At 41.3% G+C, this 18,090-nt stretch overlaps 2 protein-coding genes across 4 annotated transcripts in view; one reads left to right on the top strand and one right to left on the bottom strand.

Annotated features, from left to right (window-relative positions):
- PLXNC1 (plexin C1) overlaps window positions 1-13,272 on the top strand; it is a 232,113-nt gene extending 218,841 nt beyond the window's left edge. Inside the window, exons 28-31 of the mRNA XM_036760062.1 lie at window positions 3,821-3,968; window positions 9,132-9,272; window positions 9,370-9,444; window positions 10,688-13,272. Coding sequence (XP_036615957.1) covers window positions 3,821-3,968; window positions 9,132-9,272; window positions 9,370-9,444; window positions 10,688-10,792 — 469 coding nt within the window. The 3' untranslated portion in view covers window positions 10,793-13,272. The remainder of the gene's footprint in view (window positions 1-3,820; window positions 3,969-9,131; window positions 9,273-9,369; window positions 9,445-10,687) is intronic.
- A 1,219-nt stretch (window positions 13,273-14,491) lies between these two features.
- Window positions 14,492-18,090, bottom strand: part of CEP83 (centrosomal protein 83) — a 120,659-nt gene continuing 117,060 nt past the window's right edge. For all 3 annotated transcript variants that reach the window (XM_036761802.1, XM_036761800.1, XM_036761801.1), the window contains 3 exons: window positions 17,450-17,553; window positions 15,825-16,017; window positions 14,492-15,161 (listed from right to left, as the gene is read on the bottom strand). In XM_036761802.1, the coding sequence (XP_036617697.1) occupies window positions 15,057-15,161; window positions 15,825-16,017; window positions 17,450-17,553 (402 nt within the window). In that variant the 3' untranslated portion in view covers window positions 14,492-15,056. The remainder of the gene's footprint in view (window positions 15,162-15,824; window positions 16,018-17,449; window positions 17,554-18,090) is intronic.

Here is an 18,090-nt window from a genome sequence, read left to right as displayed (position 1 = left end):
TATTCCCATAGAACTGGTCGGGCCATTACTGGGCACTTATGATATCTGCCACGGTGGGTTCATCTCATCATCTTAGTTGCCACCCCCTATATGGAAAGGAGCCAGCATGGTAAGAATGGTAAAAGATGCAGAATCTGGATTCAAATTCTGGCCCTGCCCTTCATTTACTGTGAGACTCTAGGCAAGTCTCTAGGTGACACAGAGGGGTAGAGTGCTGGGCCTGGAGTCAAGAAGACTCGAGTTCAAATCTGGCCTCAGACACTTACTAGGGGCAGGTCACTAAACCTCAGTTTCCTCATGTATAAAATGGGGAAAATAACAGCACCTATCTCGCAGGATTATTACCAAAAAAAAACTGCAAAAATAAAATCTGGAAAGCCCTTTGCCAAACTTTAAGCACTATGTAAATGTTATCAATTTTTCCTGTTATTATTATAAAATACATCATTTCTTACCACAACCCTTTAAATTAGGTTTTCTGGGTATTATTTTGCTACATTTTGTAGATGATAAAACGGAGACAAAAAGGAGACACATAGTAGGTGCTTAATAAAGGTTTATAGACTGACTATGTGACTAGCCCATTTCCACGTCCCTGGCTTCTAAGTGTTAGAATCTGAAGATCTCTCTTGACTACAAGTCTGACCAGTCTTTCCTCCCTTAACTTCTCCCAGACTCAGTTCTCTAACCTGTAAAACGGGTAGACTGGACAGAGAAGGTCCCTTCCAGCCTTAAATCTGGAATCCTAAGATCTTTTGATCCACACTGCTCCTCTAGGGAGGGAGTCAGACCATTTGTTATGTCTGATCCCAAGTCTTTGCCCTTTCCTTTCCGTAGCAATCCAGAGCCTGGTTGTCTTTCACTTGTATTAACACAAAAGATTCCTAATGAGTCTCTTGGTCTTCAGTCTGTTTCCCTTTTGATCCAAATTGCAGATCATTGCTAGATAAATCATTCAGTCCATCAACTGACATATAGTATGTTCTGGAGATACAAGGTTAGTCAAGTCTATATTTATTAAGTGTCTTCTGTGTGCCAGGCATTGTGCTATGTGCCAGGGATACAAGGAAAGGCAAGAAGCAGGTCCTGCTTTCAAGGAGCTCACAATCTTAACGGAGGAGACAATATGCAAACAAATTTAGGCAGGCACTGTCACTCCTGATTCCTCTAATAAAGTGCCAATCTTTCCCTGTCCAGAACCCACCTACATTACCTTTCTTATAACATCTATTACATCTTATCCTGTTCCATCTCCTACTGGAGGACAAGCTCGTTCTGGGTAGGTTGGTAGGGTCTCTCTTATCCTTTTTTTTTTTTTAAATGAAAGACAGGAATAAACCAACACAACTGATCAATACATTGAAAAAGTCTGAACGTGTGCGCAATGTATAACCCCTATGGGCTTTCCTCCTCACAAAGGGGGTGCCTTGGGGGCGTCTTTTCATGTCATTTGAGTCAGGCTTGATCTTTATAATTTTGTTAATTCACTTTTGATTTTTTGATGTGTACTTGGTCTTTCTGATTTCTGTGCGTATTGTCCTCTTGGTACTACTTATTTTATTCTGCATCAGTTTGTTTAGATCTTCCCATGCTTCTCTATATTATATCACATACATCGTTTCTTAAAGCACAGTAACGTTCTGTTACATCCATTGGTTTACCATCCCCCAATCAATGGACATCTGCTATGTTTCCAATTCTTTGCTATCCCCCAAAATGCTGCTGTAAATATTTTGATGTATGTGGGGACTTTCTTCTTATCAGTGGCTTCTTTGAGGTATAAGCCCAGTAATGGAGTCTCTGGTTCAAAGGGTATGGACATTTTAGTCACTTTGGTTGTACCACTTCACAGTTTCACCAACAATGTATTAGCGTCCCTCTCACTCCACAACCCCTCCAACGTTGGCCATTGCCATGTTTTGTCACCTCTGCCAATGTGCAGGGTGAGAGGTAAAATCTCAGGCTTGCTTTGATTTGCATTTCTCGTATTATTAATGATTTAGAACATTCTTTCTTACGGCTGTGAATACTTTGTGGTTCTTCTTTTGAGGATTATTTGTTCATGTCCTTTGACCATCTACCAGGGAATGGCTATCAGTCTTATGCATATTTATTGTTTTTATGTTTTGGATACCAAACATTTAAAGAAGTTTGACACAAAGATTTTCTCCATTCTCCTACTTCCCTTACCTTAGGTGCATTCATTTTCTCTGTGCAGAAGCTTTTCATGTTCACGTGATCAGAGTTCTCTCTTATCTTTTGTGATTGTCTCTTCTCTTGTTTGGTTCAGACTATACCTCTCCATGGTTGTGAGAGATTCATCTTCTCATTTTTTAGAGTCTGCTCTTTAATATTATGTATCCATTTTGGAATATGGTGCAAGGTGCTGAAATGCTTATTCCCTTCCCCTCTACTATGTGCTAAGTACTTTACAGATGTCACCTCACCGAATTCTCACAACCACTCTGGAAGGAGGTACAGTTTTTAGTACCTACCGTACACTCAAGGAGATGGTTGTGGTGGGGAAGTGACTTGGCCGTGGTGGCATAGCTGGTAAGTGACAGAGGCAGAATTTGAACCCAGATCTCCTGACTCCAAGTCCAGTGCTCTTCCAGTGATAACATTATTTCATATTACATCAATCTGTCAAGGACCTATGATTTCACGGCGTGGAAACTCCTCTAACACCACCACTGGCAAATGTAACCTGTTTGTAACGTAGTGCCTTAGTGAGTTGCCTGATTTTTATCCCCATGTTACAGATGAGAAAACTGAAGCAAGTAGAGGACTTGTCCAGAGTCACACAGCTAGTAAGCGTCCGAGGCTGGTTTGAACTCAGTTCTTCCTGGATCCAGGCCCAACACTCTCCCCGCTGGGACACCCGGCCTGAATTTCCTAATTTGTAAAGGGGGGATAATCAAAGCACCTACCTCATAGGGCTATTGTGAGGACCCAATGAGGAGAAAGTAAATAATGTGCTTTGCAAACCTTAAAATTCTATGGGAGTATATATGCATTATTGTATTTATAAGCCGTGTGCCTATAAGCAAATCAGGCCATTGTCTAAGACTCTAAGTTACAGGCAGATTGCATCTGGCAGTGCTGGTGCTGGGGTTTCACACCATGAAATGACAGGTCCCTGAGAGATTGATATGATGTGAAATAATATGGACACTGGACTTGGAGTCAGGAGATTGGGGTTCAAATTCTAATTCTGACACCAGCTGTGTCACCATGGCCAAGTTACTTCCCCACCTCTACGCCCTACCCCCTTGAGAGTCAGTTTTCTCATTATTAAAATGGGGGGGGAAATCCTTGCATTCCGTACCCCATAAGGTCATTCATGGTGAGGAATAACTTTATCAGCCTGACCGTTGTGGGTCATCGTTGCTGTTATTTTGGAGGGCATGCCGTCTTGTTAATTTGACGTTTCAGATTGTGTCTCTCTTTTGGTTCTGCTTCTACCCACTAGTCTTGGGAAATGTGTCATCAGCCTTTCAGTTCTATTGTAGGTTTGAAGTTGGAGGTGATCTTAGCAGTTACCTATTCCACCCCTTTCAATTTACAGGTGAGGAAACTGAGGTCCGGTAAGGTAAGGTGTTTTGCCCATCAGGCTGGTATTAAGTAGCAAGAGTTGAACCCAGATCCTCTGCCTCCCAATGGCACGCATTTTCCACTGTACCACCGTGCTTTGAGTAAGAGTCATCCTCTTCTTCCAATAAAAAGATAAAGATGCCTGTTTTTAGAATTTGATAGACATGTCATGAGTCCCCAGTGAATGAACCTCTTGACAAAGAAAATCTCCTCTTTTATGGAACAGTCTTCCTCTTCGTTTCTGGGTCAACATCCTGAAGAACCCTCAGTTCGTCTTTGATATCAAGAAGACGCCACACATAGACAGCTGTTTGTCAGTAATTGCCCAGGCTTTCATGGATGCATTTTCTCTTGCAGAACAACAATTGGGGAAGGTGAGACGTGGTTTGCTATTTCCTGTATTTATACTGTAATCTGTGAGTTTGAAGTAGTCTGCCTTTCTTGTAAACATTTTAAACCAGCTAAAAGGAGACCATCTGGATAGTGTTCGTTCCATTTCTCTTCAAAATTGCCTGTAGATTATTATTTACACCTTGGTTTGTTGTTGCTAAAATAATACACTTGTATATGAACATGCTGTCTTCTCCCACCCCCATCCCCCATAGAATGCAGACTCCTTTAGAGCAGGGATTGTTTGATTTTTATCTTTGCATCTCTTGCACATAGTTGGTGCTTAATATATATTTGTTGGTTGATTGATATGAAAACTAAAGTAGTAGAAGGTTTGGTTTTGTCCCCTTATTTGGAAGATTTATATCTGGGGGAAGGGGGAACTAGATAACCTTTGAGGTAGTTTTTACTTTCTGGGAAAATTATACATTAAAAACATAATAAAATGTTAATACAGAGAAGCCACTGGAATTTACATGATCGTGTTGGGTCTAAATATCAACAAAGAATGTCCACTTGAATATAACCCAATGATTTCTTGATGATAATATCTTGCCTAGGATTTCTATTTACCATCAGCTTTCCAGATCAGTAACACATTGTGAATATTGTTTTCCTGGCTTCCTCCTCTGATCAAGAGCGCAAAATAAGAAAGCTTACCAAGATCAAAAGGAAAAGCAGGCTTTGGAGAAAGTGCCTTGCATGACATCTGAGGGCCTGAATGTATGTGAACTTCTCAAGCAACAGCTGGGATAGAATTCTCTGAAAATGTTTATATGAGGCTTTGGCTCTTCCCTGGTCACATTTTTGGAGTGTGTGGAATGGAATCAACTGCTAGATGCTAGTTTATTCATTTAAATATGCCAGCAGGAAGATATTAATGAGAACAATTAGTACAATTCAAGTGCTTAGGTTCCCTGTAAACCTTTATCTTCAAGATCGCTTGCCCAGTCTCCCAGGATCTGGCTTTGAACCATAGTGAAGGGCTACCAGTATCATCATTTATTCATTCAACAAACACTAAACATCTGCTGTGTTACAGGAAATGGGCAAGGCAATGAGGAGGCAAAAACTAAAATGAAGCATTCTCTGCCCTCAAAGAGCTTATTTTCTATTGGCAGGGGCGGGGAGGAGAACTAGAGAGTCACAGATAAACAAATCGAAAATACGTACAATGTAATTTCTCAGAGTGTGCCAGCATTTGGGGGCTGGAGATCAGAACAGACTTCATATAATAAGTGGTGCTTAGTTTAGCCCTGAAGGCAGCTGGGGATTCTAAGAGGTAGAAGTGAGGAAGACTGGTGTAGAGGACAGACACCGGAGATGAAATATCATATTTGAGGAACAGTAAGTAGGTCGCTTTGGTTGGCACACAGAATGTGTAAGACGGGAATGAGTAATCAGCCTGGAAAAGTAGGGCAGACCAGACATTGAAGGTCTTTAAATGCCAAATAAGAATAATTAATCTGCACGGACCAGAGATGGTCTTGAAGTCAATAATATTTGGCTTTAGATTTGCCTTTAATGTGTACTGGCAGCTTGGTGGTGCAATGGATAGGTGCTGGGTCTGTAGTCACGAAGAACTGGGTTCAAATCCAGCCTCAGACGCTTACTAGCTCTCACCCTGGGCAAGTCACTTAACCCTGTTTGCCTCTGTTTCCTCATCTATCAAATAAGTTGGAGAAGCAAATGGCAAAGCACTCCAATACTGCTGCCAAGAAAACCCCAAATGAGGTCATAGGCGTGATTGAAAACAAAAATTTCATACAAAAATGAGCATGATAAAAGACAAAAATGGTAGAGATTTAACAGAAGCAGAAGAGATTAAGAAGAGGTGGCAAAAATACACAGAACTATTCAAGAAAGATCTCAACACCATCGATAACCATGATGGTGTGGTTACGGATCTAGAGCCAGACATCCTGGAGAATGAAGTTAAGTGAGCCTTAGGAGGCCTTGCTAACAATAAGCCTAGTAGCATGATGGAATTCCAGCTGAGCTATTTGAAACCCTAAAAGATGGTGCTTGTAAAGTGCCGTCCTCTATGCCAGCAAATTTGGAAAACTCAACAGTGGCCCCTGGATCAGAAATGGTTGGTTTACATCCCAGTCCTAAAGGGCAATGACCAAGAATGTTCAAATTACCAAACAATCGTGATCATTTCACACATCAGTAAGGTTCTGTTGAAAATTCTGCAAGTTAGGCTTCAGCAATATGTGAACCAAGAATGATCAAAAAACCTTTCAAAGAGGCAGAGGAACTAGAGACCAAATTGCTAACATTCACTGGATTATGGAGAAAGCAAGGATGTTCCAGAAAAACATCTACTTCTGCTTCATTTCACTACATTGGCATAGTTCCTTTGACTGTGTGCATCACAACAAAATGTGTCAAGTCCTCAAAGAAATGGGAGTACTAGATCATCTTTCTTGTTTCTTGAGGAACCTGTATGTGGGCCAAGAAGCAACAGTTAAACCAAACGTGGAACAACTGATTGGCTTAAGACTGGAAAAGGAGTAAGACAAGGTTATATACTGTTACCTTATTTATTTAACTTAAATGCAGAGTACACCATGCAAAATGCCAGGCCGGATGAATTGAAAGCCAGAATTAAGGCTGCCAGAAGAAATATCAACAATCTCAGATATGCAGACGATGCCTCTCTGATGGCAGAAAGTGAAGAGGAATTAAGAAGCCTCTTGATGAGGATGAAAGAAGAGAGTGTAAGAGCTGGCTTGAAGCTTAACATCAAAAAAACTAAGATCTTGGCAACTGGTCCCATCACTTCCTGGCAAACAGAGGGAGAAGAAATGGAAGCAGTGTCAGATTTTATATTCTTGGGCTCAAAGATCACTGCAGGCGGTGACCACAGCCAAGAAATTAAAAGACGATTTCTCCTTGGAAGGAAAGCTGAGGCAGATCTGGACATCAGACTAAAAAGCAAAAACATCACCTTTCCAACAAAGGTCTGTACAGTCAAAGCTGCAGTTTTTCCGGTCGCAATGTAAGGCTGTGAGAGTTAGACTATCAGGAAAGTGGAGTGCTACAGAATCGATACTTTCAAATTGTGGTCCTAGGAAAGGGACCTGGGAGTCCCTTGAACAACAAGGAGGTCACATCAGTCAATAGTTAGAATTTAATTCAGGTTGTTCACTGGCAAGTCAAATACTGACAATGAAGCAGATCCTTTGGCCACATAATGAGAAGATGGGATTCATTGGAAAAGACCCTGATACTGGGAAAAAATGAAGACAAAAGGAAAAGGGGACAGCGGAGGATGAGATGGAGAGATGATGTCATGGAAACAATAAACACAAGCTTAATAAGACCTCAAGAGACAGTGGAGGATAAAAGGGCCTGGTGTGCTACAGTCCATGGGATCACAGAGTCAAACATGGCTGAATGACTGAACAACAAGATGGCGGCACAGTAGTGCTGGATCTGGAGTCAGGAAGACTTTCTGAGTTCAAATCTGGCCTTAGACACTTACTAGCTGTGTCACCCTGGGCAAATCACTTCACCCTGTTTGCCTCAGTTTCCTCATCTCTTAAATGAGCTAGAGAAGGAAATGGTAGAACACTCCAGTGTCTTTGCCAAGAAAATTCCAAATGGAGTCACCGAGCCAAGCACAACTAAAAACAACTAAACAAGAATGTAATGTATACAATTATATAACCATGGGCAAGGCACTTAACAAATCTCTCGGTGTCCCCCAAGCAACTCTCTAGGATTTAAGTTATCGATGAGCCCCTGATCTGCACTGGACAGAGAATTTCCATACCAAGAGGACCACAGATTAATAGCATTAAGGAATTTTAGGGGTCGTCTAGTTCAGTATCTTCAATTTCAGATGAAAGGCCTAGAGAGATGAAGTCATTTGTTTAAAGTTACACAAATATCATCATGATGGATTTGGGACTGACTAGAAAGGATCTCAGAGGTTGTCAGTAAGCATTTATTAAGCACCTACTATGTGCTGGGGACTGGGCTCAGTGCTGGGGATATAAAGCAAAAGAGAAGCAAAAGAGACAGTCCCTGCCCTCAGGGTGCTCATAGTCTAATAAGGGAGACAACAAATAAGCAATATACAGGAAAAATAGGAAATAATTGAAGAGGGAAGGCACTAGAATGAAGAGGGGTTGGAAAAGCAATCTTGCAGAAGATGGGATTTTGGTTGAGATGTAAAGGAAGCCAGGAAAGGCAGTAGGTCAGAGATGGGGCCGGAGTGCGTTCCAAGCATGGGAGTGCAGCCAAGGAAAATGTCCAGAGCCAAGAGATGGAGCATCTTGTTCATAACAACCTCATTTTCGCTAGACTTGACTTTTTCTTGTGTAAGATTACACAAATTGTAAGCCCCAGAGACAGAACCGGGGGTCTCTCTGCAGTATTACACTGTCTCTTCAAATTGATTCGCTTTCTCACTGATGAAATTATAGGTTGACACCACTGTGTATATTTTATGTGCTGCTCTTTTGGCTCTGCTTTCTTCATCCTACTTTATGTGACTTCACCTAAGTCATACAAGACTTGGGATTGTATAGCTGATGTACTCTTACTAGACAAGACATTGACACCGACTCTGTGAAATCTGTAGGCTAATCAGTGGTACCAAGAGCACCATTCCTTGTGGAATGTTCTGGAGCCCATTGAAATGGCCTTCCCCCTCCTTTCCCTGCTCCCACCCCTGAAAAGAGGTAGAAGAGGTCTGAAATTTCTACTGCCAATTACCAATTATTCGCTGGCTCCATGGTAATATAAAGAACCCACTTACTTTTGAGACAATCAAGTCTACAATCAAATCTTTCACAAGTGCTGAAATTCACTGATGGGTGAGGATGGGAGCAAATGTTTTAATTTCAGGCTTTTACTACCATTAGTATTGAATTATGATTGAAATGAGGCCCATTGTTACAGTAACTCAAAATCATGTAAAATAATCATTTGCGTTCCTTTATGAGAGGAAGGCAGAATATATTAGCATTTATTCCACCTGAAAATAACAATGAGTCACATAGTGATGTCAATCAGTCATGAAGTCAACAGTATTTGTTAAATGCCACCCGCAAGCTGGCCACCATGACTGGGTGCTAAAGTTTGTGGGCGACATTACTCCTTACATTTTTGTTTTGTTTTGGTTTTTTTTTAAGGAGGCACCAACTAACAAACTTCTTTATGCCAAGGATATTCCAAATTACAAAGAGGAAGTGAAAGCTTATTATAAAGCAATCAGGGATTTGCCTCCATTGTCGTCTTTGGAAATGGAAGAATTTTTAACTCAGGAATCTAAGGTATGACTAGAAAGCCAAAGCAGGCTGATAGTTGTTGAATTCCTTCTTGAAAACTGTTTTTTGGACCCTCAACCCTTTGTTTAATCTCCCTTTTAAGAAACATGAAAATGAATTTAATGAAGAAGTGGCCTTGACAGAAATCTACAAATACATCGTAAAATATTTTGATGAGGTAAGTTTTAAAATTATAGTAATTGTTTCTCTGTTCTAAGGATGGTATGGGATTTGGATTCAGTATTACTGATCTGGGCTGACCTTTGAACACCTTTGAAATAAGTTGGGTTGATCCTGGCACCAAGCCAGACCCTAAATTTTGGCTCTAATTCTCCCAATCCTGACCCCTGCTCCCTGGGCATGAAGTGCCACACAGATACAGACTTAACCTCAATAGGGGGAGCAGGGAGAAAGGAAACCAGCACCTACTGTGTGCTAAGAGCTTTACAAGTTTCTCAAAAAGTCAACTTCTCCCATTTAATGTGACTTGATATTAAATAGGGCTGGCTTATACTTATTCATAAATTAGCACTAACCTTGTAATCCGCTTTAGTAATAGCTGGTTGTATTGCCTAGGTTTGATACTCAGTGATTATCTAGATGAAATTATGTCCATTTCTCTTTCAATACAAAAGGAAAGATTATTTCAGTAAAGCTATTCTCCGCCATTAATTAATTCCCATTGATCTAGGTTTTTCTTTTGGAATTCATGCAGAAGCGTTCATGAAATACACAGTCTCCAAATATATGTTAATCCCCCCCTTCCCTCATTCCCCCCACTCAGTCATGCTGGGCCAGGCTATCCATGTCAGTGGTGAGAATAGCTCACCCTTTCCATTTTCTACTTTGAAGACCCAAGTGAAGCAATAAGGTAGGGTAGAGGTGATGAGCTCCTTCAACATGATTCAGCATCCTTGTTTCCAAGGGGCAGGGGTGAATAGGGTAGAACTGGGGAAGGGGAGGGTGGGGACCTATTACTCCCTGATCAGGGTGCCTGACCCTCCCTCTCGACACCCCTTCTTCCTATCCCCTCCCCTTGTCCCCTACCCCCTGGCCTGCTGCATTGGATGGAGGTGAAACAGCTTCCTGCATGTTGGCTGCCTCGGTTGCTTGTGGTGCTTGGAATGGCTATGACAGTAATGCATATAACCTGGCCAGTGAGAGGCTGGCCTCATATCTGTAAGTAAATAAATGGTATTTCATGGGAGCTGCTATTCCCAACAGGAGTGTTGTTGATCCTGTGATAATGACTCAGTAAAAACAACTTGCAGAATGAGTATGTAAATGACCGAGGCAAACGTTGGCATCTGTTTCATACAGATTTTTTTTTTTACCCACTCATGGCATTGGGAATGCACAAAGGAGGGAGTTGTAGTGCTTAAAGCCACAATATACAAAATAACCGTTCTAATTGTCAACAGATTCTAAATAAACTAGAAAAAGAACGAGGGCTAGAAGATGCCCAGAAGCAGCTCTTACACGTAAAAGTCCTATTTGATGAGAAGAAGAAATGCAAGTGGGTGTGAACATCACGTTGTGGCCTGGCTTAAGATGGTGAAATTCTTCCGACAGCTTGGAACAAAACGGTGGCTCGAGCTACGTTGGCGCCTTTAAAAAAAAGTTTGCACATAGATTCCTGGAATCTTTCATAGGAGACCAAGGCACATGCACAACTTTTAGAGAAGCTGACCAGCCATCGTGCCTGTTGTAAATACTGTGGAGACCCTTATGTAAATATAGATGTCGTGGTGGTTGTAAACAGCCTCCTCGTTTACAGAGAATACAGGGCCAGTAAGCGAGTGTCAGTATTATTGTAACTACAGTTTCCACTTAAGCACAATGATTCAAGTGGTTTTGTCTCAAAACTACAGCTATGTAGCACTTGTGACGACACTGAAATCCAACAGTAAAAGGATGCCACCGATGCCGAACACAAAATGTGAAATGTGGAGGGATCTCCCGTCCCCAGTAAGGTGTGGGTGGCGGGTTATTGGGGCAACCTTGAGGACTTGCAGTGTCGAAGCTCGTCCCCAGTAGTTCTTGGAAAAGGTGACTGCAAAATGTGGTGGTGTGTACACTTAGCATTTGTGTGTGTGTTTTTTAAACCAAAAACTTAACAGTGTGGCAACATTGTTGAAAGGGCTCGTGTTTTTCGGTAGTCACCAACTGCATTCCATCAGACTCACCTGTATTTCACCAGTGGCCTAAAGCAAGTGCTTTGGTTTGTCTGGATGCAGTGGCCATTTGCCATGGCACTGTGTTTTCTGCCTTGTGTTGCATACTTGTTTTTATTCAGAAGTACCAAACGTACTTGACGGTGAACGTGTTTGCTGAGAACTTCCACTTTTTTTTTTTTTAAAACTCTCCTCATTGACATCTGTTGTTTCTGTGCGCAAATTTAGCACAAGAATTCGATCAGAGCTCTCCTGGGTAGAGTGCTTCATGTGTCCGTCCCACCATCTCTAGCCTATCACTTCCCCACATCCTCTTTGCTTTAGGTCTCAGGTGAAATCAATGGGTATTCACACCTGTAAGTGTGTGGTAAGATGATGATACATTTTACATTACATTACATGAAATTGCTGTACACACTGGAGTATTATATCTATATAAAGGCCCGAGGCCTGAAAGGTATTAGTATACAGCTTGGTATCTTTGTCTTATTATGTATTTTTAAAAAGTATTCCTCAAAGGAAAAAGTCCAAAAAAAAATACCCATTTTCATTCATGCCTTCGTTCAAATGATCCCTTTCTAGTGATACTGTAATCTTTTATTCCTGGTTTTGTATCCTGGATTTTTGCTGCTCACGACCAAGTTCAATACCACTGTGTTTTCCTTATAGCAGAAAAACTAAATTGTCATCACTGTCAACCTTTCTTGTGGCACCTCACCTTCTCGGCTGAGGTTCAGAATTCCCAGTTCCAGCCTAGGATATTTCCCTCCAAGTCAATGATCCCATGCCCCTTTTAGAAGGACTTGCCAACACTGTAGTTAACATCAGGTTTAAAATTTGCATTTCATCTTAGATGAATGCAAGTGTCTCTTTCCCTCTCTCCTCCCACTCAGTATCTGATGGAATGAGAAGGGTCAAACACCCAAACAACGAGCAAGGAGAATAGTAAATGCCCTAAACAGGCACTTTTCCTGATTCCCATAGCTTTTGACCATTGTCTGTCCTATGGACACACCTCAAAGATACTACCAAAAAGTCTCCCCCATAGGTGTAAAAGGTGAGAGGACGGGTCCCAAAATAAAGCTGCTACCATTTGGAAAGAAACATGGCGGAGTTTCTGAAGGAAGGAGTAGGTATGGCAATCAATGGTAGAAGAGAGAGCTTTCCCAAAAGATGGCCCTCCTTTAGGGTGTAGAAGACTTGACTACGGAAAGGGTGAGAACTCATGATCAGCTGTGGCTTTATCATAGCATTTGCTGAATAAGACTTTTTAGGGTTTCCCCCCCTCAAACCCTTTGGCACACAAGTATTGCAAGGGTTGGGTTAGCTCTTCCAGTGACTGTGCTGGTAGGAACTTTGGGCAAACTGTTTACCTCTTCGTGCCTCAATTTCTGGAAAATCTTTCTAAGCTACCTCACAGAGGTGGTGTGAAGACTCACTGATGTTCGTAGAGTGCTCGTCTATTCTCCCATGGAAAGCATGATCTGAAGCAGCTTTTTGGAGCACACTAGCCCAAGGCAGTGAATGGCCTGATCAGACGTGCTGAAGACAATCAGTAACTGAGTCCATATTAAACAGCAGCCAGAGAAAACAACTGTCAAACAATTTCTATTGTTAACTTTATTTTCTGATTTGGGGTGAAGGTCAATTTATTTATAAGCTTTCTTTTTTTCCTAACACTAGTGTCTACAGCAGCATTTTATGGTTAATTCTGTTACTTTTTCAGTATTAGGATTTAAAATCAATTTCTTGTATACATGATTGAAGCTGTTCTTGGAGATGAATGTTTTAAATGTGTATATCCAAAATAAACACTTTGATGTATCAAAGGCTATTAATTTGCCATTTAAATTTACTTTTATAATGTCTTAATTTCTTAAGGAATGGTATGGAAATATTCTTAGGAGACACTTTTTGGCTGTGGACAGATATCCTGGATGTTAAGGAAGCCTAGTTCATGCTACGCGGGCCCCTGTCTGATTAAATTCTTGGACTTTCATATTTACTCTCTCAAATGATCACAGCAACTCATATTTATGTGGTACTTTTTTAGGAAGATGCCTAATTAATATTCCACTTTGTTTCGCAGAGTTGAGATTTTGTTAGTTGGAATGAAATTATTTCAGAGTTCCCCTAATGATGTTCTATAAAAAGCTGTAGCTTGATAAGAGACACCAAGGTATGGAGTGAAAAGACCCTCTGAGCTGGAATCAGGAACACATGGGTCCAAATCCTGATTCTTCCAGTTAGCTGGGTATATGACCTTGAGGAAGAGTGAATTCACCTTGCTGGGTCTTAGCCTCTCATCCCATATGTGAACACTAACAAGAATTGGGTTACCTCACTCACAAGGCTGCCTCGAGGATATGTGCATGGTAAGTGCTTTGTAAACCATAGTATGTACAAATGTGAGCAGGGGGGAAGACAGAGGTGGCTGCCTGGTTGAGATTTGTAGATCCAAGAAAGGGGCAGTTCTAAAACTTTTCAGCATGAATGAGTTATGTGTTAGCAGTCCTTTCTTTTGACCAGTATGGAAAGGAGGCAGCGTGCAAAGAGTGCAGCAGGTTGGGTCAACGCTCCTGGGTTCCAATACCAGCTGACTCTGGCAAAGTTATTTCTCCTATCTAGCCCCCAGTTTCCTGTAAAATGAAAGAAGTGAACTAGATGGCTTCTAAGTTCCTTACCACTATAATCCTATGACTTCACTTGACCTTTCAGTCAATCTAAATCAAGAAAGCCTGAAAGAAACCTGTTCACAGCTCTGCCTTCTGGGACTGAAGAGAGAATAAGTTTAAGCCTCTGCCATGTAACAGGCCCTTGATTTACTCCACACAATGCCCCTCTTCAGCCTTCCATGCCCCCCCCCCTCCCCCAACCTCTTCTGTTCTCCAGGATAAACCTGTCCAGTTGCTCAGATGCTCCAACTGATCCTATGTCATGAATTTAAGGCCCTTCCATCATGCTAGCTATCCTCCTTTGGACAATCTCCATGTACTAGGCTACTGCAAATCTGCTGTAAAATCAGTATCAAATTAAAAATGAGGCAATACATACTGATAGAAAAATATTTATTAAACTTTTAAAATAAATTACGTGCTTTTGAAAAAAGCAGACATTCATAATGAACATACATTTCAAGAGATCATGAGATTCTTTCCTCTATAGTGGTGACAATCAAGTACCTTTAAAAAATGTTTGGTTGTAATCAAAATTGGGATATTTCTATCAGGCCTTCTTATTAGTAGGCAATAATAATCTCCAAGATGGAATGCAAGAGGGAATCAGGTTTTAGAAAGAATGTCAGAGTTTACTCCATATAGAGTAAAATTAAGGAAATAATTTTAAACTTTGATTCCTATATCACAGTTCCTTTCAAAGTGTGTTTATCCTTCTTAAAGGATTATTAAGTAAACATCCTAACAAATTTCTGAAAACAATTTTTTTAATGCAGCTTTTCTTTAGTGTATACTTAAGCAATACGGCACATAGTCGGTAGTTTTTCCAATTATAGGCAAAATGTTCTTTTGGCAAACAGGAATCAAGCCTCTCAAATGCCACAAGTGTGTCAGTTTTCATCTTTATTGAGTCACTGATTTGAATGCCTAGCACTGCAGCCTCATTCTCCAGGAGGCCCAAGCTCTTCCAGCTGCTTCCTCTGGGTGGTTTCTAGTTCTTCCAATCTTTTTCGAAGGTGAGACAATTCTCTTTGATGTTCCTCTTCCTTAAAACCAGGGGAGAAGCACACCAGAGGGGAGAGTTAACACCCTTTCCTGCCTCATGCCTTTGCCCACTTTGACCTCCAGTAAGAAGAGGACAGCAGGGGCAGCACATCTGCCCCACAGCCTATGGGGGCTAGATTATCAGCCAGTCCTGGCTCCTCTCTTGGCTCCCACTGTAACCCTTAGCAAGGCTCATCTTCTCAAGCTGTAAATTTCAGCAGGGAAATGAGGAAATGAGGAAAGAAGAATGCACTTCCATATCACATCTGTATTCATACAGCTCTCTTCAAACAGGGCCCTAGTTTGTATAGTAATTTATAAACAAAACACTAAAGTTTGGAGAAAATGCAACTTAATTAGCTTTCAAAACTCTGAAACCTTCCGGTCAGTGACAGTCCCATATTATCACTTAGCTAAGGTCCCTCCTTTCTGCTCCGTTTTAGGGGCACTTCACTCCCTGAAGGAGTATTTCACTACTTGTCTAAATTGTCCTAATAAGAGGTTTAGAAGAGGAGAAGATAAAATTTGGGGGCATAAAGTAAGCCTGTGAATTTTTCAAAGGTCATCAATTATATTTACAATTTAATTTTAAAAGATTAAATCAGTAGAATGATGTCCATCCAATTATTTTCCCTACATAAAACAAAATCTGAAAATGTTCTTACCGGAAGGTGAGGGGGGAAAGATGTTTCCACACCAGAAGGCAAGGGTGCTGACAACAAATTAACAGAATTGAATGATGGTGCTGGGGGCATGTTAGGAGGAACCGAGATTAAAGTTCGAAATTCATTATGTCTTCTCTGTATATCCTTCAATCGTTTTTGGAGCTTAGTGTAGTCTTCATATGGCACATTTTGTCTTTAAAAGAGAAGAGTCACATCATTCCCCTGAAATACATATCTCTTCAATATGCTATTCGGCATGCTCTGATTTGGAGAAGGTTCCTACTCTTTTTAAATAAACAATGTTAATGGGCTACAGAGTGGCTCTACGATGCAGATCATGGATCTGAGGGCTTAATAATAAGTTGCTCAGTTCTCCAAAGATCCTCACTTTCATCAGTACAGGCAGCTCCCCTGTGATACTAGTCCCCCAAATTGATTAGTGGCCTCTTTGCTCTTGGGTTCTGATGGCACAGCTGGCCTTCAACAACCCCAGGCCACCTTTACAACACCTGAGGCACAGGAATAAGGCTTTGGTGAAGATTTTACATATTTATCATTAAGTCAATGGATAAACTCTATTTTAAAATAATTTCATTGCCACCTGACACCCCTGAAAGTCTTTTTGAGCCAAAATAATGAATTACCTCCTCCAACTCAAAGAAAATGTAAAATGCAAATAAATGCAAAATGTAAGGAAATGAAAAAGCTCCACATAGGCCAGTAATTTGCCCAAGGGGTGCCCTTCGTTTCTAGCAAGGATGAGGGACCAAGGACGAGAAGGGGAATGGAGAGGAAGGGGATCACCTGGTGGGTTTTCATAGCTTCCTATCATTTCAGAAGTGTCAGATCCTGAAAGCACAAATACTTGTGGCCTAAGTACCACCCCTGCCTCTTTGTGTTCCCTGGCTACTGCTATCCAGTGTCTAAATGGAGTGGAGCACAGAAAAGATCTCACCCTTTCTTTTACAAAAAGAATTTGATGCCCCCTATTATGGCTTACCACATGGTCTAATGAAAAGTTGGTACTAACTAGAAACTCCGGGATACTTCCTTCACTGAGAAACAATTATGAACATTTTGGTGGTTAACTACTCCCTAGAACATCACTGTACACTGTTAAACACAACCATTTCATGTTATGGGCAATTTCAGGTCCAGAAGGCCTGGGAGCTGGAAGCAGGCTATTGTCAGTGAACTGAAGCTGAAACATTGTTTTATGAACCACCCTGAAAATGGGCATATATATCATGCTGGTTTCAGGACAGTTTGATGGGAAGCCCTCAGGTCCCTTTCAGAGTAGACAAGGACCCCTGGCTCTTCAAAGTGAATGCTACTGACACTGTTCTTGGGAGGCCAAATGCAAGACCCAGCAACCTTGTCCAGGGGCCCCAAGACTGGTCCTTGGCTTACAAACCATAGGCTGCTGTTTGCAAGGCTGTGTAAGGGTTACTGCTCTGCTTCTCGGAAGAATCTTGTGGTAGGCCAGCCCCCATGGGCCACTGCTGTGGTTTCCCAGAACCCCTGGCCACTGCACACCAAAGAGGTTTATGGGTGTAAAGGGTCTTGGAAGAAGCCAAAGGTGGGAGCTTTCAAATACAAAGGGAGTGATAAAAGCATTTTGTTACCTATTTAAAACTTGATTTTCTGTTTCTAATTCTTCGTTTTTTGCTTCCAGAAGTTCTACTTTTTCTTGCAGTTTCTTCAATTTGTTTTCATAGAGGGATTTTCTCTATAAATATAAAGAGGTCTCTATTTAATGCACACATATGGGAATTCACAATCATCTTAGTTCAAATGTCATTGAATATATTGTTCTCCCCCCCCCGGAGTCCCACAATGCCTTCAGTCACCTCCTTTGAAGTTTTTAAAGATGAGAAGCTTTTACTTAAATGACAAAGATATCAACCACGCATTTCCTTCTCGTTCTCGATTGACCTAACAAACGTTATAAATGCTAAATCAGAAAAACTGGTGTCACTAACAAAGCTGCATGTAACCTAAAAAACATGCAGGAGTCGGATGTTGTTAATTTTGTCTTCTGCACAGCCTTCACCGCCACCTAGCACAGTGCTTCACTTAGAGGCCTCAGTCCAAAACTCTCTGAATGCTGGGGGGTGGGGAAGTCCTGGAAAACCATTCCAACCCTGCACCCAAAGAAGGAGGTTTTAATTGGCCAGCAGATACATGAAGACATATGGGCCAACATGGCTTGCAGGTACTTAATAAATGTTTACTGAAGCTGATTGAGCCTGAACATGCCTACAAC

This window comes from Trichosurus vulpecula, chromosome 5, assembly GCF_011100635.1.
Source record: "Trichosurus vulpecula isolate mTriVul1 chromosome 5, mTriVul1.pri, whole genome shotgun sequence".
In the NCBI taxonomy this organism is placed as follows: Eukaryota; Metazoa; Chordata; class Mammalia; order Diprotodontia; family Phalangeridae; genus Trichosurus; species Trichosurus vulpecula.
The sequence above is the reverse complement of the archived record's forward strand: the minus strand, read 5'-3'. Positions and strand labels throughout refer to the sequence as shown.